The sequence below is a fragment of the Rhinatrema bivittatum genome, chromosome 1 (genome assembly GCF_901001135.1).
Source record: "Rhinatrema bivittatum chromosome 1, aRhiBiv1.1, whole genome shotgun sequence".
NCBI classification, from domain to species: domain Eukaryota; kingdom Metazoa; phylum Chordata; class Amphibia; order Gymnophiona; family Rhinatrematidae; genus Rhinatrema; species Rhinatrema bivittatum.
The window spans coordinates 161,042,519-161,069,866 of NC_042615.1; the positions used below are offsets into that span (position 1 = coordinate 161,042,519).

General features: G+C 44.2%; 1 protein-coding gene across 1 annotated transcript in view; it reads left to right on the forward strand.

Moving 5' to 3' along the window:
* Positions 1-27,348, forward strand: part of RFC1 (replication factor C subunit 1) — a 311,481-nt gene that overhangs the window by 17,363 nt on the left and 266,770 nt on the right. Inside the window, exon 4 of the mRNA XM_029605127.1 lies at positions 26,333-26,405. Coding sequence (XP_029460987.1) covers positions 26,333-26,405 — 73 coding nt within the window. The remainder of the gene's footprint in view (positions 1-26,332; positions 26,406-27,348) is intronic.

A 27,348-nucleotide genomic window follows, 5' to 3' on the forward strand; every position in this document is an offset into this window, starting at 1 on the left:
AGGCTGCTTGCAATGGAATACACGAAATAGCAGACAGCACCCTTAGACAGCTCCTAGATCCTGATACAGCCTACAGAGAATCTTTATTTATTTATTTAGAACTTTTCCATGCCCTCGTTCATGAATAGACATATCACATTGGTTTACATCGAACCAAGGTTAGAAAATATATGATACATCGAATAAGGGTGACATCTAACAGGGATAGGCAAGAACATTGGTGAACAAGGTTAATATTCTTCACCAATTGCACAACTGTAGAAAGAACAACAGTGTATAGCAAGTCTAAAATGTATGCGGGTTGGTTATTTACTGGGACAGATAATATATACATTGGTGGCACCTAATGGCAAGATGCTGAAGATGATTAAAACGGGAAGTATTAAAAGGAGGTGCAATGCTAAGTTACTGATTATTAATTATTATTAATTCATTATTAGTTACTGATTATTAATGGTGCTATAGTATTCCTGTGCCCTTTAAAATGACTTTGCTATATTTATGTATCTATTTTGTTATTGTACATTATGTGCTTATAGATGACCCTTATATTGTAACTAGCCGTTAAGCCCGTAACAACGGGCTACATTTAAAACATTTTTTTTCGGTCCATTTCCTTCCCACTCCCTCCCCCTCATTCTCCCTCCTCCCTCTAGTCTCCCTCCCTCCCTCTCCCCCTCTCCCCCTTCCCCCTCTATTCTCCCTCCCCTCACTCTCTCCCCCCTCACTCTCCTCCCCCCTCACTCTCTCCTCCCTCCCTCCCCTTACCCTCACTCTCTCCTCCCTCACTCTCTCCTCCCTCTCCTCAGTCACTCCCCCTCTCTCAATCCCCTCCCCTTTCAGATCATCCACAACCGGCAGACGGAAGATCTCCGGGGGGGGTCCCTCCCACGCGCGCCGCTACTGCTCGTCGTCGCTGCCGCCGCTACTGCTCCTCCCACTCCTGCTTTTCGCCGCCGCCGCTCCTGCTTCTCACCGCCGCCGCTCCTGCGGCCCCAGTGCCATTTTTATTTTTCGCGCACGCTAGGCTCTGACCGACGTGCTCGCCCGCGCATGAGCGGTAGAGCTGCTCTCTACTGCGCATTTGCGGGCCGTCGGTCAGAGCCCATTTATAAGGTAGATTTAATTTATTTATTAAATTTATTATTTTTGCTATACCGGCTTTCATGACAAGAATCACATCAAACCGGTTTACATTTAACAATGTGTGTAAGGTAGAGAGAACTCAAACTACAGTAACAAGAGCATGGTTAGGAGAGTGACACAGTTACAATAAAAACAGGGAAGTAAATAACTGGGATCTGGAAAAGAGAAGGGGGGGGAGATAACTGACAGCAAAATATTAGACCTTTCCTTGTTGTGGTCGAGTCTTTCCAGCTGGTACTTACTTTCTACACATGCAAGGTTTGATAACGTAACTTGTTTCATGTTTTAGGCTGCTTGCAATGGAATACACGAAATAGCAGACAGCACCCTTAGACAGCTCCTAGATCCTGATACAGCCTACAGAGAATCTTTATTTATTTAGAACTTTTCCATGCCCTCGTTCATGAATAGACATATCACATCGGTTTACATCAAACCAAGGTTAGAAAATATATATTACATCGAACAAAGGATACATCGAATAAGGGTGACATCTAACAGGGATAGGCAAGAACATTGGTGAACGAGGTTAATATCCTTCACCAATTGCATAACTGTAGAACGAACAACAGTGTATAGCAAGTCTAAAATGTATGCGGGTTGGTTATTTACTGGGACAGATAGTATATACATTGGTGGCACCTAATGGCAAGATGCTGAAGATGATTAAAACGGGAAGTGTTAAAAGGAGGTGCAATGCTAAGTTACTGATTATTAATTAATTATTAGTTACTGATTATTAATGGTGCTATAGTACTCCTGTGCCCTTTAAAATGACTTTGGTATATTTATGTATCTATTTTGTTATTGTACATTATGTGCTTATAGATGACCCTTATATTGTAATTTAATGGTGCATATATTCGCCTTGAGCCCTGTTGGATAGGCAAATGCCAAATTAATATTTTTGTTTATGAGAGAACCATTCCCTGCATGTGATGCTGACGGTCAATCAATTTTTCAGAATTCTTTTAGAAATTAAGGGTCAGCCAACAAATTGTAAGTGCTACCTTTTTATTGGACTAACTCGATACTTTTGTGACTAGCTTTCAGAGGCTTGTTGACTTTCCAGAGGACTAAAATGGCAGCCACAAAACTGTGCTAAATTGTTTTAGATTACTCACTCATTTTTATATCTTGATCAGAAGCTCTTGGAGTCAATTTTCAAACACTTATTCATGACTTGAACCAAAATCTGGAGTTATGCACATAAGTTGATTGTGTGTGCTGAATTGGATTTTCAGTTGCTTACACATACGCAGGGAAGTTCACTGCTTCATTTTGGCTGTGTAAAAACAGGTGTTTTGGGGTGTCTTAGGGAATTTCAAAAGCTCTGCTCATAAAGAGCTTGCCATTTACACACCCAGTTTTATGCCCCATTCTGCCATGGGCAAAGTTACGCACATACGTTTAGCTGCATAACAACCTGATATTCAGGCTAATTTTATGAGGGCATTTAAGCCCAAGTTTTCAAAGCCCGGTGTGTGCAAAAACCGGGGGATACGTGCGTGGCTGGGCCATGTGTGCACTGAGTGCATTTTAAAAATGGCCCGGACACGCACGTATCTCCCAATGCGAACCGAAATGCCGGGCTCCTTAAAAGGAGTGGGCTGGGCGGGTGGGTGGGGGCCGACGAGGACAGCGGCCATTAGGCTCTGGCCCAGGAAAGCACGTACCGGCAGCCGGCTGGTGCTTGCAACTTACTTCTGCTCAAAGGAGTAGGTAAGTTTTAAAATTAAAAAAAAAAAGAGTAGTTAGGTGGGGTTTAGGGGTAGGGGTGGAGAGGGGAAAAGGGCTCGATCGTGTCGCAATGCGTAGTTAAAAAAAAAAATTCCCCCCTTCCCCCGTGCGCGAGTCACGACCTGCCCGCACATGCGCACGCCGATATTAAAATTGGGCGCGCATGTGCTTGTGGGTATTGTATTTTATAATATGCATGCAGCTACGCATGTTTTAAAGTCTTCCCCTTAGTATTTAGAGACAATTGGATTTTGTGCGTAAGTAAAATTACAAGCATAACTACAGTTAGGTGCACTGCTGAAAATTTACCCCTTCAATTGCAAAGTCTTCGCATTGAGAGAGACATCTTTAACTTTGGAAGTAACTGCTTATAGGAGAATGAGATGGGAGCCCCTGTATGACAACTGAACTCTACCACATGAACACATTTCACAAGGGTTTTATTTAAAGCCAAGTCACCATCCTGTCTCTGCTTCTCCAATAGTGTTTGGTCAACAGACAAAGACCCTTGACAAAATGAGGCCAATATTCAAAGGCAAGTAGCTGGATAACTTATTTGTCTAAATGCTGACTTTTCAAAATTGCTAGCACTTATCCGGCTAACTTATTACCCAAATAAGTTATGGGGTATTCTGGGTTAGGAATGATTTAGCTGGGAAACTTACCTGGCTAATTCTGATATTAGGAATTAGCTAAATTAACCAGCTATGTCCAAAAGAATACAGCTGGTTAAGTGGCAATAGTGTTTGAAAAAAAAAATGTCATGCTGGCCTGGTGGCCTGATTCTCAGACCCCTACCTAATGTGTAAAAAAAAAAATATTCAGACACTGACTACCCCTCAAAGCCCTCCAAGTACAACTTAAAGCTAAAGCTGCCACAAGTCCACTTACTGGCCTTCCCCTCCCTGATTTAGTCCTGGGAGAATTCTGCACAACTGCAGAATTCTGCAGTTGTGCAGAATTCTCTCCTGCGAAGAACTGCCCTCCTGCGAAGAATTGCCAAATTCTGCGCAGAAAATGGCAAAGATGGAGGAGACCCTGGCGTGCCACGAGCGGAGCGTGTCCCGCTCATGGCGAAGATGTAGGCCCTGGCTGTGCAGCGAGAGGAATGCGTCCCACTCGTAACAAAGATGATGGCCCCAGCGTGCCGTGAGCGGAATGCGTCCACTCGCAGCAAAGATGAAGGCCCTTGTGAGAGACAGAGTGTGTGTGTGTGTGTGTGTGTGAGAGAGAGAGAGTGTGCATGGGGGGGGGGGGGTGGTGGCTGTGAGTGTAGGTGCCAGAGAGAGAGAGTCTATGTGCGGAGATTGTGAAGGAGTGTGTATGTGTGTGAGAGATTGGGAGCTGGTGTGTGTGTGTTTGTGTGTGAAAAAAGGATTGTTGTAAGTGAAGATGCTTATTTGTGAGAGAAGAGATTTTGTATGTGTGAGAGAGAGCCTATGTGAAGGGGTGTGTAGAGAGTGTCATAGGTAGCCTGTGTGAAGGTCTATGCGTAAGAGAGAAAGGGAGCCTGTGTGGATATGTATGCAAGAGAGAGACGGACTCTGTATTAGGGGATGTGTGTGAGAGAGAGAGAGAGAAGGGACCCTGTATGAAAGGATGTGTGTGTGTGCAAGAGAGAGGGATTCTGTCTGAAGAGATGTGTGCGTGCAAGAGAGAAAGGACCCTGTATGAGGGTATGTGTGTGTGTGCGAGAGAGAGAGGGAGCCTGAAAAGGGGGGGGGGTATGTGCACTAGAGAGAGAACCTGTGTGTGAGAGAGAGGAACAGAGGGAGCCCATGTGAGGGGCAGTACTGAGAGCAGGGTCAAACTCTGGGAGTGGGGATAGAGTGGAAGGGGTTGAGCCTCGAGAAGGAGGAGAGAGATACTGGCAGGAGAGGAGTTTGGGCCTGAGAGAAGGCAAAGTGGCCAGGGGAGTAGGGAGAGAGAGCGGCAGGTATACTCTTAGTGTGAATTTCTAGGGAAATACTGCTCAAAATATTTAAAATTCTGCATCTTAAGTAATAACTAATTTCTGTATTAATTTAAAATGTAATTACTTAAAAACTGTCATGTATATTGTGTTATTTTGGCCAATAGAAAGTGTGCAGAATTTTGCAGAAATTTAAGTTTTTGTGCACAGAATTCTCCCAGGAGTACCTGTTTAGCCAAAATTTGAATGCAATGCCCTCTTCTCTCCTTCCCTCCCACCTGATAACTTTACAAACCGCTTTCTGGCACTGGACCATGGTACATTTGTGCCGTGATCCTAGTGGCTTCCAGCTTTACTCTGACAAGATTGCTCTGTACTTCCTGCTCTTTTTCTGTTTTCATTTTGCTCACTCCTATCTGTTTCTCAATAGTAGTTTAGTTTTTGTGCAGCAATAACTTCAGGTCATAATAACATAAGAAGTGCCATGCTGGGTCAGACCAAAGGTCCTCTGAGCCCAGCATTCTGGCTCCAAATGTGGCCAATCCCTAAAAGTAGATTCAGTTTATTGCTGCTCACGCCCTATGACAGGTGGTGCCACTTAGTTAATAACGATGGACTTTCCTTAGTTTAAAGGAGAATCCCCTAGTCCTAGGTCTCCAGCTTAATTATTCCCATCAGGTTTTATTTCAGTTCTTTGTCTCCGATGCTGATGGTGGGCTGGATTCTAGGTCACCCTTGAGCTTGTTCAGAGTTGCTTTGTTGCTTTTATGCTGTTCAATTTGCATGTTTTTGTATGTGGGGGAAAATGCCTTGTTACTCATTATTTAATGTGCTTGTTTTACTCTGCGCTAATAGTATATCAGTCATGCTTTGTTTTGACACTTGACCAGGGCAGTCCTTGTTGGGTTGGGGGATGATAAATAAGGGCAATCACCCTGGGTCCTACAGTTTGGGGGGGGGGCATGTACTGCTCCATTAATTTTGTCCTCTGCACTATAATTTCCTATTGGCATGAGGGCTGAGCCACATGTCAGCATTCCAGAGTCCCCAGGTTTTTCCTCTCTAAGGTCAGTCCTGCGCATAGCTATACCTTTTTTATATTTCTTGTAACACTCCTCTTCCTCCCCCCCTTTTTTTCTTTTAGCTGTTTCATTTCTATAGCCAACTAAATATAATTTCAATAGAACTAACTAAATATAGTTTTCCTAGTGTGTAGCTAGATGGACTCAGGACCAATGGGTGATGCTCCCCTGCCACCAGATGGAGACAGTGTCAGATTTCAAAGCTGACGTCACCATAGATACACTCCTGCAGTGACCTTAGCCCTTGAGCATTTCTCCGTTTCCCAGCAGATGTGGACTTGCTTTCCCTTTGGGGATCGCTGTAACTTTTGGAAGAAGAAATTCAACTTCTACTTTTAAATTTAGAGAAAAAATTGATCCCCATTCTCCTGTGGTGATGCCTAAAGGTCCCTCCCCAAGTTGAGAATTCCTGAGGCGATTTCTGAGATCCCTCAGAGGTGTGCCTTGGTCTGGTAGCTGGTTCCTGGCGTGGACTTTGCTGCTTAAGCAGCTGAAAGGCAGCTGGTGCAGGAAGCTGAGTGCGGTGGTGATGGCCAAAGCCCTCTCCCCCTGAAGCTGGAGTCAGTCTCTGTACTCAGCCGGTAAGCGCTGAGCCTTGGTAAGTTAAAAACAAACAAACAAAGCAAAACCAGAAAAGAAGGATTTCCTCCCGATTTAGACATTTTGCAGGTATTTCGGTAAGACTTCCTCCAGTGTCCTTGCTCGGCGCGCTGTACCGACATCATTCCTGATCTCGTTGGGGTAAGGGGAAGTGGGCTTCCGAGTAGGTTGAGTGGCCTCCCGGTTGGCTAGGCCCTGCTTTAGGCTTGGTCAGCACACTATGTGGTAGGCCACAGTGGTGCTATCTTGCGTGCATCTTTGTGCGTGCTGTATTGCCTTCCATAGAGTGTTGGTAAGTGCAGTGCATGTCGGCTCTGCGCATGCGCTGTGCGAATAACGCTGCATGCATGCGCCGTGCACATAATGTCGCACAGATACATATGCGCACAACTTATTGGGCGCAGAATTCAAGTAAAACCAGGCACATGGGTTGTGTGTACATCTCGCTGCGGCTCACGTAGATGTGCGAAATTTGTGTGCATAAAATTTTAAGCGCAAGCCGTCTGAACATGCAGTACCGTCGCCAATGGCTGTGGCAGCAAAGAAACATAAGCGCTTTTCTCTCTGCGCTACTAGTCATATTAGGGCTGCACAGTCTGACCTGGATTCTTGCTTATGTCAGCACTGTGAGGAAGCCTAGGGAGAGTTGGCCTCCCTGGACTTTGCTAAGCCCGGCTCCTCCCATTCAGAGGATAGGTCAGCCACAGCCTTAACTTGAACTACCCCGGATCTGAGTACCCCTGGGACAGGATCATCCATGGGAGAGGGAAATTCAGTGGTACCTAACCCAGTACCTCCTGGGCTAGGCATGGATCTGTTGCTTTCTCTTGTCTGGAATTTTTTTCAAGGCCTTCAAGTCTTCGTACAGACACAGTCTGCTACCTCACTTGCCCCTCTCTAGGCGGAATCCCAGTCCTATTGGCTGATCTCGAGGCATGCCTCGCCTCACCAAGGGTGTCCATGGCAGGGACCTGGATGGCACGGATGAAGAGGAGGATACAGATTCCTTGGAAGATGGGGAAATTCCCCCTGCTTTAGAACCATATCGGACCATATTACGGTTTTTACATAGAGACGAATTGCTGGCCCTGGTTTCCCAGACTCTGAAGATGCTGGGAGTTCCTAGGGCGGACTCTATGAAGGAACCAGAGAAGGATCCCATTCTTATTTCCCTACGGAAAACTCTTGCTACTTTCCAGTATTGGAAGCCATCCAGGAGTTGATTGACCTGGAACGGGACGCCCCAGAAGCAAGTTTTAAAGGTGGACGAGTGTTAGACGCTCTATACCCTCTGGATCCGGCAGCGAGAGAACGTTTGCGTTTCCCTAAAGTGGATGTGCTGGTCTGTGCTGTCTCTAGGCGAACAACTATCCCAGTGGAGGGAGGAGCGGCCTTAAAGAATGCCCATGATAGATGGTTGGAGTCCATCCTTAAACAGGCCTTTGACGCAATTGCTTTACAGACTTTACAGACTTTACAGACTTTACAGACTTTACAGACAATTGCAATGACTTTACAGACTTTACCTGCATCGCCGCGAAGGGAGGCCTGCGCGATTGGCGCCCAGACCCGCCGGGGTAAGGCCCTTGATATCCCTTACCCACGGCGAGCCCAGACGCTGACCACGAGGCAAGTCACTGCCGCTGCTCGCACCAACGCGCCGCCCCTCCGATCGGCCCTCCGGCCCTCCCCCGGCAACAGACCCAGCCAATTAAAGCTCGGAGAGGGAGCTTTAAATCTGCTGCTCCACAGGCGCCGCCGTCTCTTACCTGCATCGCCGCGAAGGGAGGCCTGCGCGATCGGCGCCCAGACCCGCCGGGGTAAGGCCCTTGATATCCCTTACCCACGGCGAGCCCAGACGCTGACCACGAGGCAAGTCACTGCCGCTGCTCGCACCAACGAGCCGCCCCTCCGATCGGCCCTCCGGCCCTCCCCCGGCAACAGACCCAGCCAATTAAAGCTCGGAGAGGGAGCTTTAAATCTGCTGCTCCACAGGCGCCGCCGTCTCTTACCTGCATCGCCGCGAAGGGAGGCCTGCGCGATCGGCGCCCAGACCCGCCGGGGTAAGGCCCTTGATATCCCTTACCCACGGCGAGCCCAGACGCTGACCACGAGGCAAGTCACTGCCGCTGCTCGCACCAACGCGCCGCCCCTCCGATCGGCCCTCCGGCCCTCCCCCGGCAACAGACCCAGCCAATTAAAGCTCGGAGAGGGAGCTTTAAATCTGCTGCTACACAGGCGTCGCGTGCCGAAGGAGCGCGACAAAGGGGCTGGCCCCTTTGTCGCGCTCCTTCGTGCAGCCACTGAGTGCCTATCCACACCAGCATACATCCAGACACTCACTCAGCCACGTCTGCATTCACCAGCCACACCAGCGGGACTCCAAGCGCTCCAGCATTCACCAGCCACACCAGCGGGACTCCAAGCGCTCCAGCATTCACCAGCCACACCAGCGGGACTCCAAGCGCTCCAGCATTCACCAGCCACACCAGCGGGACTCCAAGCGCTCCAGCATTCACCAGCCACACCAGCGGGACTCCAAGCGCTCCAGCATTCACCAGCCACACCAGCGGGACTCCAAGCGCTCCAGCATTCACCAGCCACACCAGCGGGACTCCAAGCGCTCCAGCATTTACCAGCCACACCAGCGGGACTCCAAGCGCTCCAGCATTCACCAGCCACACCAGCGGGACTCCAAGCGCTCCAGCATTCACCAGCCACACCAGAGCATTAACACGATTTTTACAAGTCCCATTATGCCAACGCCATCGTCTGGTCGGAACCCTAATTCCCCTTCACCGCAAATCCTACTCCTACAACAAATCCTGCCACCTCATCTACGGGAAGAAAGACTAATTAACCAAATACCAATCAGACATCTCCGTCGCCAAAACCAGCATCTATCCTACCCCAGAACTACCATCAAGAAGTCGCAGCTCCCTCATACCAATCATGATCACCCCTCTTACCCAGTTCTTAGGACTCACACTACTCTCGGTTACTCTATTTAATGCACAATCACTGACTAAAAAGACGCACATCCTCAACGATTATCTACTGGACTCAGAACCCGATATCTGTGCCATCACAGAAACATGGCTAAAAAACTCCGACATCGCGCTCATCAACCAATTACCTATACACAAGTATGAAATACTATCAACCCACAGACACAAAAAACGAGGGGGAGGCTTACTACTAGCAACCAAAAAAGAACTCAAACTTATCCCACATACAATCAAGTCCGAGTCCAAACTGGAACTGGGCTTAGTCAAATCACAACATCTGCAACTACTACTAGTCTATGCTCCTCCAGGATTACTTGAAGCGGACACCTCTCCCCTCATCGAATCCATAGTAAAGCACATCGACTTTGATCTCCCTACCATGATCATGGGAGACTTTAACTTACATACCGACGCTTCACCCCTCTCCCCCAACTGCGAAACCCTCCTCAATTCCCTCAGTGCAATGGGATTCACGCAAATCGTCAACAACCCCACTCACAAAGGAGGACACACGTGTTGGATCTCATCTTCATCAACTCAAAATTCAGTTGCTCATCGACACCCACCTGCACTCCAGTACCCTGGTCAGATCACTTTCTGATAACCACCAAGATCGCCGCTAAACAACAAACTTACAGCCCGCAACGTCAGTCCACCATTCACTACAGGAAAACATGTTCATCCGAGACTCTCAGCGACCATCTTACGAAAGAACTCTCAAACCTGGACTTATCCAACTCTGAATCGGCAGTTCTTTCATGGCACAACATCACGGAAGCAGTAGCTAACAAGATATGCCCTGCAGTCTCCAAAACAATAAACCTTGAAAAGAAAGGAAAACAACCATGGTTCTCCACGGAGCTAATACGGATGAAACAAATCCTTCGCCACAAAGAAAATAGATGGCGCAAAGCCCCCAACTCTGTCACACTCTCATCTTACAAAGGAACCCTACACCATTATAGGACCTCAATCCTAAATGTCACACTCTCATCTTACAAAGGAACCCTACACCATTATAGGACCTCAATCCTAAAGTCAAAAAGAGAATACTATGCAAGTAAAATCCACAACCTCCAATATGACGCCAAGGCACTTTTCTCTTATGTGTCACAAATCACAAAGTCATCCCCACCAACGATACCTGATGATATAGCACAATCCAAGGCCAATGAACTTGCTTCTTTCTTTCAACAGAAGATCACAAATACCCTGGCTCTCCTACCAACCAACACCACCACATACTCTACATTCTCCACCACTCACTCCCATACTGGAATCAAGCTCGACAACTTCGATCTGACATCTCCCAGGGAGTTTGAATCTCTCCTTAAGAAACAGAAACCATCTAGCCATCCAGCAGACAATATACCATCCAAACTCCTGCTACTGATTCCAAACATGATTGCAGGACCTCTAGCTAATATTATAAACTGCTCATTAGCTCAAGGGAGATACCCAGATAGCTTAAAATCCGCTTCTCTTAAACCCCTCCTCAAGAAGCATAACTTAGACCCCAAAGAACCTGCTAACTTCCGCCCCATCTCAAATCTACCGTTCTTAGCCAAACTTACAGAGAAACTGGTTAACACTCAGCTATCAGAATATCTAGAGGATCACAACATCCTATTCCCCTCCCAATATGGATTCCGCAAATCTCGCAATACAGAAACACTCCTCATTTCCTTAACAGACCATATCATTCTGGGATTAGACAAGGGCCATTCCTTCCTCCTAGTTCTATTGGACATCTCGGCAGCCTTCGACACCGTCAACCACACCATCCTTCTGACTCTCCTAGCAGAAATAGGTATATCAGGTTCAGCCCTCAGTTGGTTCACGTCTTTCCTTAGTAACAGAAGTTACAAAGTTAAAATAAATAATAAAGAATCTCCTTCAACAAGGTCCTCACTCGGAGTACCCCAAGGATCATCGTTATCACCCACTCTCTTTAATATATACCTCCTCCCACTCTGTCAGCTTCTAACAGACCTTAACCTTATTCATTTTCTGTATGCAGATGACGTGCAGATTTTGATTCCGATAACAGAATCCATCGCAAAATCACTCTCACTCTGGAACAACTGCCTAAATCGGATCACCACCCTTCTTAACAGCCTCAACTTGGTCCTTAACGCATCCAAGACCGAACTCCTCCTCATCTCCTCTAACCAAGACAACCCACTCCCACAGACCATCCTTAACACCCAGCTCATGCATACCCACGTACGAGATCTCGGGGTGTTACTAGACAACCGCTTAAACCTCAAGAAAATGATCAACACCACAACCAAAGATTGTTTCTACAGGCTTCAAGTCCTAAAAAGACTCAAACCCCTACTTTTTTTCCACGACTTCAGAACAGTCCTGCAAGCCTTGATATTTGCTAAAATCGACTACTGCAGTGCACTCCTCTTGGGACTCCCCAGCTCTACCACCAAGCCGCTACAGTTGATACAGAACGCTGCCGCAAGAATCTTGACTAACACCAACCGGGGAGAACACATATCTCCCATCCTACGTAACCTACACTGGCTCCCAGTGAAGTACAGAATCCTCCACAAATCACTCACTTTAATCCACAAAGTCATCTACAATCACTTGCATCTGGACCTCGAATTCCCCCTCAATCTCCACCTCACCAACAGACCGACTAGAGAAATATATAAAGGAACCCTACAGACCCCACCTACAAAAGCCACACGCCTCATCTCAACTAAAGACCGATCCTTTTCAACAGCAGGCCCAACTATCTGGAACGACATCCCAGCTGACCTCAGAATGGAGCCCTGCCTACCAACATTCAAGAAAAAACTTAAGACCTGGCTTTTCCGCCAAGCCTTCTCAGATACCCATGACACACAATAATCGACAGAACTTCCTTTAGGAGCAATGGATTTCCATTTTACCCCTAAGCCCAGAATAAGAGCCTCCTGACTGCTCTGTTTATTCTAATAATTTCTCCGCTATCTCTAGCCTTTCCTTCCTTCCAGCAGTCTATGCCTCCAAGTTTAATTTCCCTGTTAAATGTAACTTTGCTTTTTCATGTTCAACCTTTTGTTTTTGGTTACTGTTCTTGGTTCAGTTCCCCTATTCGATGTGAACCGACCTGATATGGTCTCCACCATGAAGGTCGGTATAGAAAAGTGTTAAATAAATTAAATAAGATTGCTTCTTGTGCCCTGGTAGCTTGCTGGTGCTTGCTCCTCTCTCGGGAGGTAGATGACTTGGGGGTAAATTCCAGAGCAGTTATGGAACCCGCCGCTGCCTTTTTAGCTGATGTGGGCTTGGACCTAGTCCATACTTTGGCCAGAGGAGTGGCCTCAGTGGTGGCGGCCAGAAGACAGCTATGGCTGAGGAATTGGTCAGCAGATGCAACCTCCAAGGCAAATCACACAAAGATGCCCTTTAAAGGATCACTTCTCTTTGGAAACTAATTGGAAAAGCTGGCCTGTAAATGGGGGAATCCCCAGTTCCCCGGCTACCAGAAGATAAGAGAAAGCAGTTACAGTGCCCCTCGCCTATGAGGGGTCGTTTTCAAGGGCTCCCAATGCTTTCGCCCCTCCAGAAACCCAACATTTCAGAGGTCTCGGTCCTTTGGGAGGTCTCAGTCCTTTTGGAGCAGACAGCCCAAGAGAGGAGCAGACTTGGGTTCAAGTTCATCCCGAACCCCTCAATGAAATTTTGCAGAACGAGGAGATGAGGAGTTGACTGTTCCTCTTCTACCAATGGTGGGTGGAGATCACTTTGGACAAATGGGTACTGGAGGTCATACGAGAAGGATATGAACTGGAATTTCACTTGGGACATATTCATGATATCTCCTTGCCACTCCCAGCACAAGAAGCAGGTAGTGGAGACTACCCTGTTATGGCTCCTCAGATTAAGGACTATAACCTCAGTACTTGCGCCTCAGGAAAGTATGGGATGTTGTCCATCTATTTCATTGTACCCAAGAAGGAAGGTTCGCCCCATCCTGGTCCTCAAGAGGTTCAACCAACATCTACAAGTGATTCATTTCTGCTTGGAAACCCTATGCTCTATTATAATGGCCATACAATCGGGAGATTTCCTAACCTCCCTGGACCTATCCGAGGCCTACCTACATATTCCAATCTGTCAAGAAAATCAAGGTTTCCTACGCTTTGCAGTACTGGGTTGCCATTACCAGTTTCAGGCGCTGCTCTTTGGCCTGGCCACTGCCCCAAGAACATTTTCCAAGATTATGGTGGTCGTAGTGGCAGCGTTGAGAAAAGAGGAATCCTGGTTCAACTCGTACTTAGACGACTGGTTGATTGGACAAAGTCCATAGAGGAGAGTCTCTTGGTGACCAACAGGATGATCTCCTTGCTTCAGGAACTCAGTTGGGCCATAAACCTGGACAAAAGCAGTCTCAAACCCTCCCAGTCCTTGCAATATCTGGGAGTCTGATTCGATACAAAGCAGGACAAGGTCTTCCTTCCGACTACGTGGATAAGGAAGTTGATGTCCTATGTGCATCAGTTGCTGAGCACGATATGCCCGACGGTGCGGAACTATCTTCAAGTTCTTGGTTTGATAGAAGCAACCCTGGAAGTGGTGCCATGGGCGAGGGCACACATGCGTCCTCTTCCTCGCTCCCTGCTGTCACATTGGAACCCGCAGTTTCAAGACTATTCAATTCGCCTCCACTTATCGATGGAAGTATGCTCTCGGCACCAGTGGTGGCTGAAGGAAGCTCATCTGGGCAGGGATGTTTCCCTGTCCTCTCTGAGCTGGCTGGTCCTCACGAAAGACATGAGCCTTCGGGGCTGGGGAGCTCACTGTCAGGATCTGTCAGCCCAGGGATGTTGGACTAAGAAAGAGGCCCTCTGGAACATAAACCACCTGGAAGCCTGGGCAGTCAGATTGGCGTGTCTACAATTCAGGCGCATACTCCAGGGTCAAGCTGTCTGCCTAATGTTGGACAACGCAACGACAGTAGCCTACATCAACTGCCAGGGCAGAACCAAAAGCCAGCAAATGTCACAGGAGATAGTCCTCCTTATGGAATGGGCAGAAATACATTTACAGATGATCTCAGCCTCCCACATCATAGGAAAAGACATCAGAGCAGACATTCTAAGCAGGGAGAGTTGGGATCCAGGAGAGTGGGCGTTGTCAGCCAAAGCCTTTCAGCTGTTAGTAGATCTCTGGGGTCTCCCATCCATCGACCTGCTGGCCACATCTCACAGCGCGAAGGTTCCTCAATTCTTCAGTTGCAGAATAAATTTGTGGTCCCTGGGGATCAACGCACTCGTTCAGACCTGGCAAGAAGAGGAGTTGCTATATGCCTTCCCTCTGTGGCCCCTACTGTGCAGGGTCATTTGCAGAATTGAGCACCACAGGGGATTAGTCCTAATAGTAGCTCCAGATTGGCCCAGGCATCCGTGGTATACAGACATGCAGAAACTCCTGGTGGAGGCTCCTCTGTGCCTCCCACCACACAGGGCAAAGCTACAGCAGGGACCAATCCTTCACGAGGATCCAACTCAATTCTGTCTTATGGTCTGGCCCTTGAGAGGGCTTGCCTGAGGAAGCAAGGATATTCGGCGGCAGTAATTGCCAGCCTACTCCATGTGCGAGAGTTCTCTACGTCCCTAGCATATGTGCGGGTCTGGAGAGTATTTAAGGCCTGGTGTGAGGAACGTGGGGTTTCTCCTCGGACAGTTAAAATCCCACTAATTCTAGAATTTTTGCAGGATGGCTTGAATAAAGGTTTGGACCCAGAAAACAGCAAGGAAGACAATCTATGAATGCCGTGAGCGTAACAAAGTGGAATAGATGCCAAACGTCCAGTCAAAATACTTTATTCAATGGAGACGAAGTACTATAAATGAGCCCGACTCTGGCTGAATTTTGCCCCTTACATTTGGGGCTGCCTCAGGGGCTAAAATACATAAACAAACATATATAACTAAATTAAAAAATAATAAACATAAAATATGAGACAACATATAAAATGGTAACATGTAAACTTGAATATGCGTCTAACGAAGCAGTAAGGAGTGATTATAGTGTCCTCATATAGTGATCTTTTGGCAGAAAGTAAATTTCAAATTGATAGTATTCTAAAGGAACCTAATTCATGTGACATGTTTCAACCAACAATTAAAGATATGTGACACAGGTGAAAAAAATTATTACTAAGGGGATAATACATGTTTTACCTGTATGCAATGGAAGTACATGAAATCTGATGGCACTGTCGTGCAGAATGAATAATCTAAAAAAGTATGCATATAAATAAAATGTGAACAATTAGAAAAATACATTTGGAACTGAAAATCAAAATTAAAAATAAGGCGTTTTATATTAAAATAATAAACCAAAACAAAAATAAAAACAATATGGAATATGTTGTAGCTAATTAACCTACATAATAATATCACTGGGGAACAATTTTTAACATAATTCCTGTTTCAGTTCGATTTTTCAGCTGTTTTAGACTTAAATAGGCATACTGTTTTCAGAACTGCAGTTAGTTTTCTTCTATCATGTCAAGTTTTTTCTTCACAGCCTATCTTAGGCCTGGATTTATCAAAATGCACTAAATATTGCATGCGATAAGAAAAGGGGCGAGTTTTATAGTAATAGGCTGTTTATCGCAAAGTGCGCTATCTTAGCGCTTTGCATAGGTATTACCGCAAACTACGATAACTTTTTCACACTTTGCGGTAAGTGCCAGAATTGTATGCTTGGTTGTCATTCAAAAACTTTGTCAAGGACTTTCTTGGAAATACACGAACACAGAATTACACCAAAATTGTCCAGAAACTCTTGGAGAGCTTCAAAACGCTTCGTTGCAACATGAGCAACAAGGTGCATTTTCTGCATAGCCATCTTGCTGACTTCCTGAAAAACCTTGGTGTAGTCAGTGATGAGCAAGGTGAACGATTCTACCAAGATTTGAAGGTCCTGGAGGCACGGTATCAGGGTAGATGGGATGTACATATGATGGCTGACTATTGTTGGAGGATCAGGCGAGATTGTCCACAGATTGCACACTGCTGGAAAAGCTATAAGCGTAATTTTTTACCTTAATATGTATGTTTGGTAGCAGAACCTTACTACTTGTACACAATTTGACTTACAGTAACAATATATAGCCTTTAAATGAATAAAATAATTCTAAATAAACAGTATATTCAGGTAATTTTTTCTTTTATTTCCTTTGTATGTACATTTTGTTTGATTTTTGGGACAAAGGGAGGGTATCCTGTACCTTAAAAAGTTGATGTGATAGAGAAAAGCTGGGGTCATTTTTGGATTCAGATGTCAAAAGTTAGTCAAAATGAGTATCAGATCTAACTCAATGAAAATTATGTTCCCCAGTGTATTCAATTAAATGTGTAGAGAAACAAAAAAATGGGAAATGTAACTAGTTATTTATTCATTTGGTTAACTCCATTGAATAAAGTATTCTGATCGGACATCTGGCATCTATTCCACTTTGAATAAAGGTTTGACCCTAAACTCCTTGAAGGTCTAGGTAGCGGCTCTCTTCTGTTTCAGGGGCGAGGTGCACGGAACCCGCCTGTCGGCTCATCCAGATGTGACTCGTTTACTGAAAGCGGTGAAGCACCTCTGGCTACCCCTACGGAGGCCGGGTCCATTGTGGAATCTTAATCTAGTACTGGAGTTTTTGGCAGGGCCCTCCTTTTCGAATGCTGCGCAGTCTTTCCTTGTGTTTATTAACCTTGAAAAAAGTGTTCCTGGTGGCTGGTTGCTTGGCACATCGCATCTCTGAACTACAGGCCTTGCCATGTCGAGAATCATTCCTCCGGATGACTTCAGGAGTGCTACAGCTTCGTACCGTTCCATCCTTCTTGCCCAAGGTAGTCTCGTACTTTCATTTGAATCAGTCCGTTTCGTTACCATCCCTAGAAAAGCACAAGGACACAGGAGAATACCGCCTCCGTCATTTGAATGTCAGTAGGCTTTTGCTGCAGTATCTGGAAGTTTCAGAACCAGTCCGAAAGATGGACTGCTTGTTTGTCCTTCACGGGAGCCTATGTGGAGACAGGAAAGCCATTACCTTTCAGGCGGTCTCATGTGTGGAAGCTAGAGCGGCAACGTGGTCCTCCTTGCACATCTTCACCTGGCCCGAGAAGATGCAGCCTTTGCAAGGGAGGTTTTAATTGGACTGCGGGCAGCCTCCTGCCCCGATCAGGAGTAGCTTTTGTACATCCCATTGGTCCTGAGTCCATTTGGCTACACGATAGGAAATGGAGAAATTAATTACCCAATTAATTTCATTTTTCTTAGTGTAGACAGATGGACTCAGCATCCTGTCCATGGCTGCCCAAGAACGGTACCAAGGATTCGCCCATGGAGTGAATATCAATTCCAAGAGATTACCAGTAAGCTGCCATCAGGTCCTTAGATCAGGACTTCTATAATCTCACTGGGGTTGAGTACAGTTACCTGTTTTTAATCAAGTTTTTTTTGTTGTAATATTTTTATTAGGCAATAGAGCAAGCTCATGATACAGCAACTCCAAATGTAAAGTTTCAAAGAGGAAAATACCAACTTGAAGAATCAAATTACACAGTTAACACTATGAATTCAAACACATCTGTGATTTCAGAAAGTTAGTGATAAAAGAATCACCCTGTTCCTATACCCAGTTTTTATCTGTATTACAACTATCCCCCATCCATTCCCTCCGTCCCCTACTCATTATCCCTTAAAGTGTACATAACCTTTAATAATCCGAGAGCACTGTAGGAGATAAATTCTTGCTGGATTTGTCATTGTCTATGGGATGATGTCTTGATACTTGATTTATGATTGCCCTGTGGAATGAAGGTATTCCATAAAAGGGCACCAAATAGCTTTGTATCTAGCATACGATTGTGCAGATTCTCCTCTGAAATGCGTTGTCTATCTATTAGAAACATCTGTTAATGCGGTTATCCAACTTTCTACAGAGGGTCCAGTCGGTTGTAGCTTTAATCATGTTTTTTCCATAGTATGTCTACTGTAGCTTTTGAAGTGAATACTGAAGGGCTGAGGTCACTGTAGGGGGTGTATGTAGGGTGACATCAGCTTTGAAATCTGACTCTGTCTCCATCTGCTGGCAGGAGAGCATAACCCATTGGTCCTGAGTCCATCTGTCTACACTAAGGAAAACAAAATTATCAGGTAAGTAATTTCTCCATTATTTATTTTAAAATATATAAATTCTGCCTATATTAAAACTCCAGGTTGAGCTATTTGATTTCCTAATAAGAGAAAAATAAGTTTTAATGTATAGGAGGCTAAAAAGATGCAAACTGTATTTCTTGAAGAGTCATATTAGCTAAATCAGAGCACTTAAAATTGAAAAAGGTGGATTAGCATTTTATAATGCATAAAGGTAGGTTAGCGTCCTACTTCATGAATCACATCTCTTACAGGCGATACAGTAAAAGTCGCACGATTCAGTAAAAAAAAATATTCATATTAGAGCCCGTGGTAAAAAGAGGCGCTAGGGACACTAGCACGTCCGTAGCGCTTCTTTTTTGACAGGCGCAGCAGCTGTCAGCGAGTTTGACAGCCGCCGCTCAATTTTGCCGGCGTCAGTTCTCAAATCCGCTGACAGCCACGGGTTCGGAAACCGGACGCCGGCAAAATTGAGCGTCCGGTTTTCAACCCGCGAGCCATGGGCCGATTTTAAAATTTTTTTTTTTTTTTTTTAAATTTTTAATTATTTTTAACTTTTGGGACCTCTGACTTAATATCGCCATGATATTAAGTCGGAAGGTGTACAGAAAAGCAGTTTTACTGCTTTTCTGAGCACTTTCCCGGTGCCGGCAGAAATTAACGCCTACCTTTGGGTAGGCGCTAATTTCTTAAAGTAAAATGTGCGGCTTGGCTGCACATTTTACTTACTGAATCGCGCGGGAATAACTAATAGGGCCATCTACATGCATTTGCATGTTGCGGGCGCTATTAGTTTCGGGGGGGTTGGACGCGCGTTTTTGATGCGCTATTACCCCTTACTGAATAAAGGGGTAAAGCTAGCGCATCAAAAACGCGCCTCCAAACGCGGGTTAACTGTGCGCTCCGCTGGAGCGCATTGTACTGTATCGGCCTGTTAGTTTCTCCAAACGCTATGCTGATTCAGAGGATCAGTTTATCATTCTTGAATGGTTTGCACTCATATAAACTCACTTTATATTGCCCTTAACACAGGCCAATGGTCTCTTTTTTTTTTTTTTTAAAGCAAACTTTCCCAGAGACTCTTCAATGTCTCTACCTCTCTTCTGATACTCGTGAATGGACTAGAATAACTGTTTGAACCCTGATTAGGATAGATTGTCAAGTGCCTTCTCTTGGATTCATCTTAGCTGGTTTTCAAGCTTTGAAAAGGTGTTTTGGATTGTGTGATCTTTTGAGAGAGAGAGATACCCAATGGGCAGGGATGTCTCCTCAGATATGGTTGCTAACAGTAGAATTATTTTCTTTGCTCCTAGCTGATTATGATTTGTTTCTGTGATTATATATATTAAAATATATATATATATTTTATATACTTTAATGCCTTGGTCTGCAGATAAACCCAAGGATTAGGACAAATCTCAGTCCCTCTGCTTGAGTCATCATAAGGGCTTAAAACAATTGGCTTGAGAGTTGAAGCCGGTGAGCATAGAGGCTTTGTGTCTGAGCTTTTTGTTAAGGGCTCAGATATGCTTGGGATTGACTATACTTTAAAGCGACTATGCCTGGGGGAATTCTTTAGCCTCATTCTGAAGCTGAGCCCTGCCAGTCTCTCAAGAGCTATTCATTGGGTTTTGAGCAATTCCTCCAAGTGGCCTTTGAAGACTTTAGTCTCTATGAGGCCTACCCCTGTCCTCTTTCTGACGTTTAAAGTGAGATAGATAAAAATAATCTTGGAAGCATTTGATCAATCCCTCAGAAGTATCAAGTCACATATGTTGGGCACTTTACCCATGGGTTTGTTGAGTGATCTGCTTCCAGTGATATCTCTTTGGTTGCTGAGTGCATCTGGATTCAGTCATTGCCCCAGTGTTGAGAGTGGACTTGGCCTTTTCAGCATGAATAGTCATACCAGTGACCATTATCACCTAGACTCTAGGTAGGCTTACCATTAAACCTATTGCATTAGCACTTGCTGTGCCAGGCCAGGCTGTCCTCATAGTCCTCCTCAGCTCATATAGATGTATGAGTCTGAAGTCTCTGATCTTGATTATTTGGAGGTAATACTGAAGTGTACCACTCTTCAGCTCTCCCTTCAGAGTCCTTTATGCAGCCTGCAGCAAATCATTTCCCTTCCTGGAACATTTCCTACTTGCTTTGTTTGGAGGATGACAGAGGCAATCCTATTTGCTATGGAAGTCTCATGAGAGCCCCGGGCACCTTTATTTGGCCTCTTGACCTGGACATTTCTAAGGCATTCCTGTCCACCCTCTTCTACAGGACACCAAAAGGTGATGTGGAAACACCCATACTTGATGCTTCCTGTGAATAAGAAGGTGGATGTAAAATTCCTTGTCCCAGGCATGCATTTATTTTATTTAAAAGCATTTATTTACCGTTTTTAAAAATAAAATTTTATCAAAACGGTTTACAAAGAAATATAAAATCAACGAAATAAAATGGATTAGAAAATAAAATACATAGAATGGTATATAGCTATCTAGATAGCTAATTTTAACATAAAAAGTACAACAAAATGAATTATTATGCCTTGAAGAAAAGGGGAGGGGAGAAGGAAAAGAAAAGCGGGTCTGGGAAAATAAGGAGAGGAAGAATTCTCTGGAGAGGCAGAATTAGAATGAGTCAGAGTAGAAAAATATTATGAGGAGGCAGATGGGGTGGATGAGAGTTGAGTAGTGAAGGTTGGGTGAGTTGGTGGAATGTTGAATGCAAGTTGAAAAAGATATGTTTTGAGGGATTTTTTAAAGTGGAGTGGATTTGATATTAAACGGAGAGGATTTGGTAGGGAATTCCAGAGTGAGGGTCCAGCTACAGAGAACGCTCTCTTTCTGGTGATTTCTAGTCTTGCTTGTCGAGGTGATGGAATATCCAGTAGGTTTTGTGATAATGATCTTAAATGTCGCGTGGGTTTGTAAATACGGAGTAGGGAGCAAAGCCAGGTGGAAGATGAATTATGCATTAGACCATGAATTATAGTAAGTACTTTGTATTTTATTCTGAATTTTATGTGTAACCAGTGGAGGGATTGTAAAGTGGGGGTAATATGATTTCAAAGTGAGATACCGGATAAAATACGGGCTGCACTATTTTGAACTAACTGTAAAGGGTATAATGAATAATCGGGTAAACCTAAATAAAGAGCGTTACAGTAGTCTAGACCGGAGAAAATTAAAGACTGAAGAACAGTTCTGAAATCACGATGAAAGAGGAGAGGACGAAGACGTTTTAAAAGTTGTAGTTTATAGAATGATTTTTTTATCAGAGAGGAAATGTGTTGTTTCATTGAAAGATCTGTATTTATAATGAGTTTGTAGCGTAATGTGTTATTGGGATTGATATGCCATTTGTTATCAGATGTGAAGGTGGACCAATTGAAGAATCTGAAATGGATGTTAAATGTACAATTTCGGTTTTAGGCGGTTATGAGAGAGCCAAGAGTTGATAGTGGATAAGTAAAGGCATCTCTTGGATTCAACAAGATCCAACTGTGGTAGTCCAATCTACTTTCAAAAATCTCAGGAAATGTAAGATATGTGCATTTGTCTCTTGATGCCATGAATCTAAGACACTGGATCTTATTGGGAAGCAGCATTTTCAGAATGCTGTGCTCTCTTTGGCATAGGAGACTACCCCAAACCCCAACCCGTTGCTGTCAACCAGTCACACTGGACTTTGGTCTTTGACTAGGTCTAAGGAAACTAGCCAACTGCCTTCATTAAACTTAAAGCAATGTGAGGGTTAAAACTGTTTCTTTCATCTAATGATTTTAGCACAATCATACATTCTTTAGTCATTTCTAAACTTGACTATTGCAATGCTTTGTACATTGGAGTACCAGCATATATGTTATGATGCTTGCAGGCTGTTCTAAATGCAGCACTAGATTACTGACTGGCAGTAAATTATATGATCACATTACATGTGCCCTGCATAACTGCACTGGCTGCCCATGAAAGGGAGAATCCAATTTAAAATTGTAGCAATAATTTATCGTGCCCTTAACCGTGATATGCCAATTTGTGTCAGCTCAACCATAATGCTATATAAACCGACACATTGTCTGAGATCAGCTGGCAAGACCATACTGAAAGTTCTAACAATATTCTAAGTCCGTCTTGAAGAAACAAGGGAGAGAAATTTTTGTCACTGGCTTTCAGTTATGAAATAGTCTACTGGATGAAGTTCGGAACATTAAGTGCTATATGACTTAAAAAAAAAAAAAAAAGTTAAAGCTTTTTATTTTTCACAAGCATTTAGCGAGTTTGTGTAATCGAATTATACAATCTTTTTCGATATTTTGTAACCGGAAACAGAGGATGTTTGTCATTTTGGTCTTGTGTTTGTGAAATTATTCTCATCTGTGATTGCCATTTTGATTATAAATGTATTTTTGTTATCTGCCGAGAATTGTAGATTGTGCGGGACATAAATGGTGAAAATAAATAAATGTGCTGGAAGGTCTCCCTATAGGAGTATTTATAAACCATTAGCTCTTCGTAATCTCAAACAGCTGGGTCCTTTGGATTATCAAGGATGGTTACAGATTACGCTTTCTGGAAGTCCCACCAAAGTTGTCCACCTTAAAGGATATTCAGGCTCTCTGCATCAGGACTTGTTCAGGTCTAAAATTTCTTCCCTCTTGCAGGATCATACAGTTGAACCTGTCCCACCGTAGGAGAGAGTCTGGGAATTTTACTTCAGGTAATTTCTGGTTTCAGAGTAAATTTTGGGGCATAGTTCAAGATGAGTTCCTTAGGTACTATTCTCCCTTGTCTAGGAAATTGGCTATCTTTACTGGACCTCAGAGACCCTCACCCAATTAGGGACCAAGATGCAGATTTGTGGTCAGAGCACCACACTTCCAGTATCATGTTCTACTTTTGGCCTAGCTTCTGCTTGATCTGGTTTCATCAAAAGTCTTGCTGTTCTCTCAGGATATTTACACAAGCTGGGAAGTGCTTGTGTTTCCATACCTGGGCAATTGTATCAAGGGCAGGACAAATGAATCAGCACGGATCAGTGTCCATTTGTTGAAGTCTCTGGGGTTCATCATTAACTTTTCTAAATCTCATCTGAGCCCATCACCTCAATTAAAGTTTGTAGGGGTTTTGTTAGACAAATTATGCTAAGGCCTATTTTCTCAATGACAGAACAGGCAGGATGCACATAAGAAAAAATTGAAATCTTTTCAAGCAAGCTTTTTCCTGACCTTAAGGTGTATCTCTCTGTTTTATTTTTTATGAGATGAAATTTTACAATATTCTATATTGGTTGTTATGATTAGATATATCATGTTATGTGAATTTTAATGTCAGCTGTTTTTATTTATGTACTTATTATTGTAAACCACCTGGCATAGCTGTCTTTGTGGTGGTATATAAGAAATTTTAATAAATAAATAGTTTACAGCAGTGGTTCTCAACCTTTTTTTTCTTTTGGGACACACCTGGCAGATAATGCTTACAGGCCTGACACTGAACACTTGAGCATCACGGGGCTAAATGTAAACACATACTCTGCATGCACAGGAACCCATCCCCAAACAATGGATGCAGAGCAGAACTAGGATATTTCAAATACAACTTGCTATATATAAAAGATATTCTGATTCTGCTGCTATCTCAGTAACAGAAACATAAACTCCTTTACTACCAGGCACATTGTAAAATACAAAACTTGAAAAATTAAAACACTTAGCACTTGTGTAGCAAACCTTCCATATCATTGCAACACTAATTCCAAGAACTCAAACAGCAATAGCCCTTCCTATGAAAAGGCAGCAGTGCAGCACCAATGCATGTTCTATTGAGAATGAGAAAACGCAACAAAGAAGCTTGAACAAATCCCTACCTACTATTTATTTTATTTATTTATTTATTTAGAATTCTTATATACCGACATTCCTGTATGAAATACAGATCACACCGGTTTACAGTACAACAGAACGGTCGTGGGTGGGCGATTCATTAAACATTAAGTTGAACATTAAGTTAAGTTACATTAAACCAATCCGCTCAGGTGGGAGAGAAAAAAAGGGGAAAAAAATGGATAAAGTGCGTAGCTTGCTGGGCAGACTGGATGGGCCGTTTGGTCTTCTTCTGCCGTCATTTCTATGTTTCTATGTAAACAAACATGAGAACATTCAAAAGGAAACAATTGGGAGAGACATTAAACATTCGAGCATTAAACATTGGGGTATTAAACATTGGAACATTGTTCCAATGTTTAATACCTACTAGTAAAATACCTCACCTCAGTCACACATACAGATCCGACCTTCACCAAACACAGAACAAGAGACCACAAATTACAAATGTAGAGACAAAAACTGGAATGGAAACCTCAGAAAGCCACTCTGCATGCAATGCAAAACTGGAGAGCTAGAAACAGAAATACATCTATCTCCTCCTACACTAAGCAAAGTACAAAGATAGAAGAAATGTACATTCCCTAAACTGGCGCACTATGGCTCTTGCACCCCGTCACTCCCCTTCCATGCCTCCATCATCCTTCACTTTTCCCAATTACTCCCTTTCAATCATCCGCTCACACTCATATCCCTGCCCAGCATTCCTGACCCCCCACATCCTCTTCCCTCTGCTCCCACTCTCTCCTGCTTGACTCTCCCTAACCCCTTCATCCCATTTCCCTTCTTGCCCAGCTACCCTGACCCCCTGTTTCCCACCCCTTCCTGCTCAGCAGCCCCCACACTCCCTCTCCGTTCCACCTTCATCTTCCCAGGATCCCCAACCTCCTTTCCCCCATCCTCCACAGGGTGAAGAGATCAGCAGCACTTTCAGACTCAGCAGGGGAAGATAAAGTTTGCATCCCATGAAGCCCTGAACAGCAGGAGCTGGCAATGTCTCGCTCTGATCTGGGTGAAGGAAGAAACAGCCTCCCACTGGGCCAGAAAGAAGAAAAGGAAGTGAGAGCAGCCTCCCATCAGGCCCAATGTGAGAGAAGTCAACCAACTCCCACCCGGGCTGATAAGGAGGCAGCCATCTGCTGGCCCTGCGGCTCACCTCCCAGGACCTTGCAACACACCAGTGTGTCCTGGCACACCTGTTGAGAACCACTGGTTTACAGGACTGCATCCTGGTCACAAAAGAACTCAGAAACTGTCTTGGCGATTCTTCTATTTTAATGTGTCTTATGGTCTTCTCTTCCCGTTTCCCCCACATCAAATTGTACTCACCATGGATGCGTGCAGCCTGCAATAGGGAGCTCAGCTAAAGGAGCTGCATACCTAGGGACTCCAGTCCATTCAAATGAAAAGATTTCTTATTAAATTTTGAACACTGTAGAGGCACTCAACAGGAATGCCCTCTAATTCCTTTGTTTTTAGACAAGGCCATAGAGCGCCTGGCATATTTGGTTAGATCTTCATCAAAATTCAGTGGTTTAACCTTTTTTGGAGGTGGGGAGTGGTCTACACATAAAATATAATCTTCTGCTGCAGGTAGCTGCAGGAGTACAGCGGTTTCCACCTTTACTGTTGTTGTTTATATATTCTTATTACAACTCCCCTTGAGCTACCAATCGAAAGGCATTAGCTAAATTCAGACAAATACTTTCTAGTGATTTTTCTAAATAAATGTCATTTCATGGGTTACAGTAGTTTTATGATTTATAATTTAACTGATCTACTTTGTCACTGCTAGGTAAAGAGTTCGGCAAGAGATGATGATTCGAAGCAGAAGAAGACAAACAGAAAGAGAGTTATCTTTGATTCAGGTAATGTCCTGCTCAGTGTGACATTGCTAACAAAAGCTGCACAGAAGGGGTCACACTGCAAGTATAAAGCAAATAATTTCCCCTTCTTTCCAAATAAAATAAAACAGCATTTATTCATAGGATCAACAAAGCATACTGGACTGTCGGTGAGAGAACCTGGTAAACAAACAGCTTCAAATGAATGTCCTTTCTGTAGGCTGTGAGGCAGCCGATTGTATGGGAGCATGAGCACGGCCATTGTGAAATCATAAAATGGTCACACGGAACTGCAGTATTTCCTTGTTTTAATTAATGACTCTAGGCAGCTCCTTGGCAGGCAGCGTGGAAGGGCAGATTGTGTTTTCCTGCTTCTGTATATACTGAAGACACCAGTGAGGGAGGGATGTCAGGACTATATGTATCTATATCTATAATATATATAAGTTTTGGTTTCCAGAGAGGGAGAGACTAAAGCAGAGTAAAGACCCAGTTCAAGGTAACAAATCTGGTAAATGGGTATTTCAACACAAAACAAAATATATCTATCTCAGGGGTCCCCAAACCTGTCCTGGAGGGCCACCAGCCAGTCGGGTTTTTGGGATATCCTCAATGAATATGCATGAGAGAAAATTTGCATGCACTGCCTCCATAACATGTAAATTTTCTCTCATGCATATTCATTGAGGATATCCCAAAAACCCGACTGGCTGGTGGCCCTCCAGGACAGGTTTGGGGACCACTGATCTACATATATATATATTTGCTTCTGTTCCGTTACCCTCTTGCACTCCTTTATCATCTTTGTTACCTTGAACTGGATCTTTAATCTGCTTTAGTCTCTCCCTCGCTGGACACCAAAAATTGCTAAAGGAGGGCAGTTTTTTTTAAACAACAGTTCCCTGTCATAGCAAACTATTGATCTGCTGATGTTTACTGGTTCATTAGTACAAGGTTGGGGAATGGC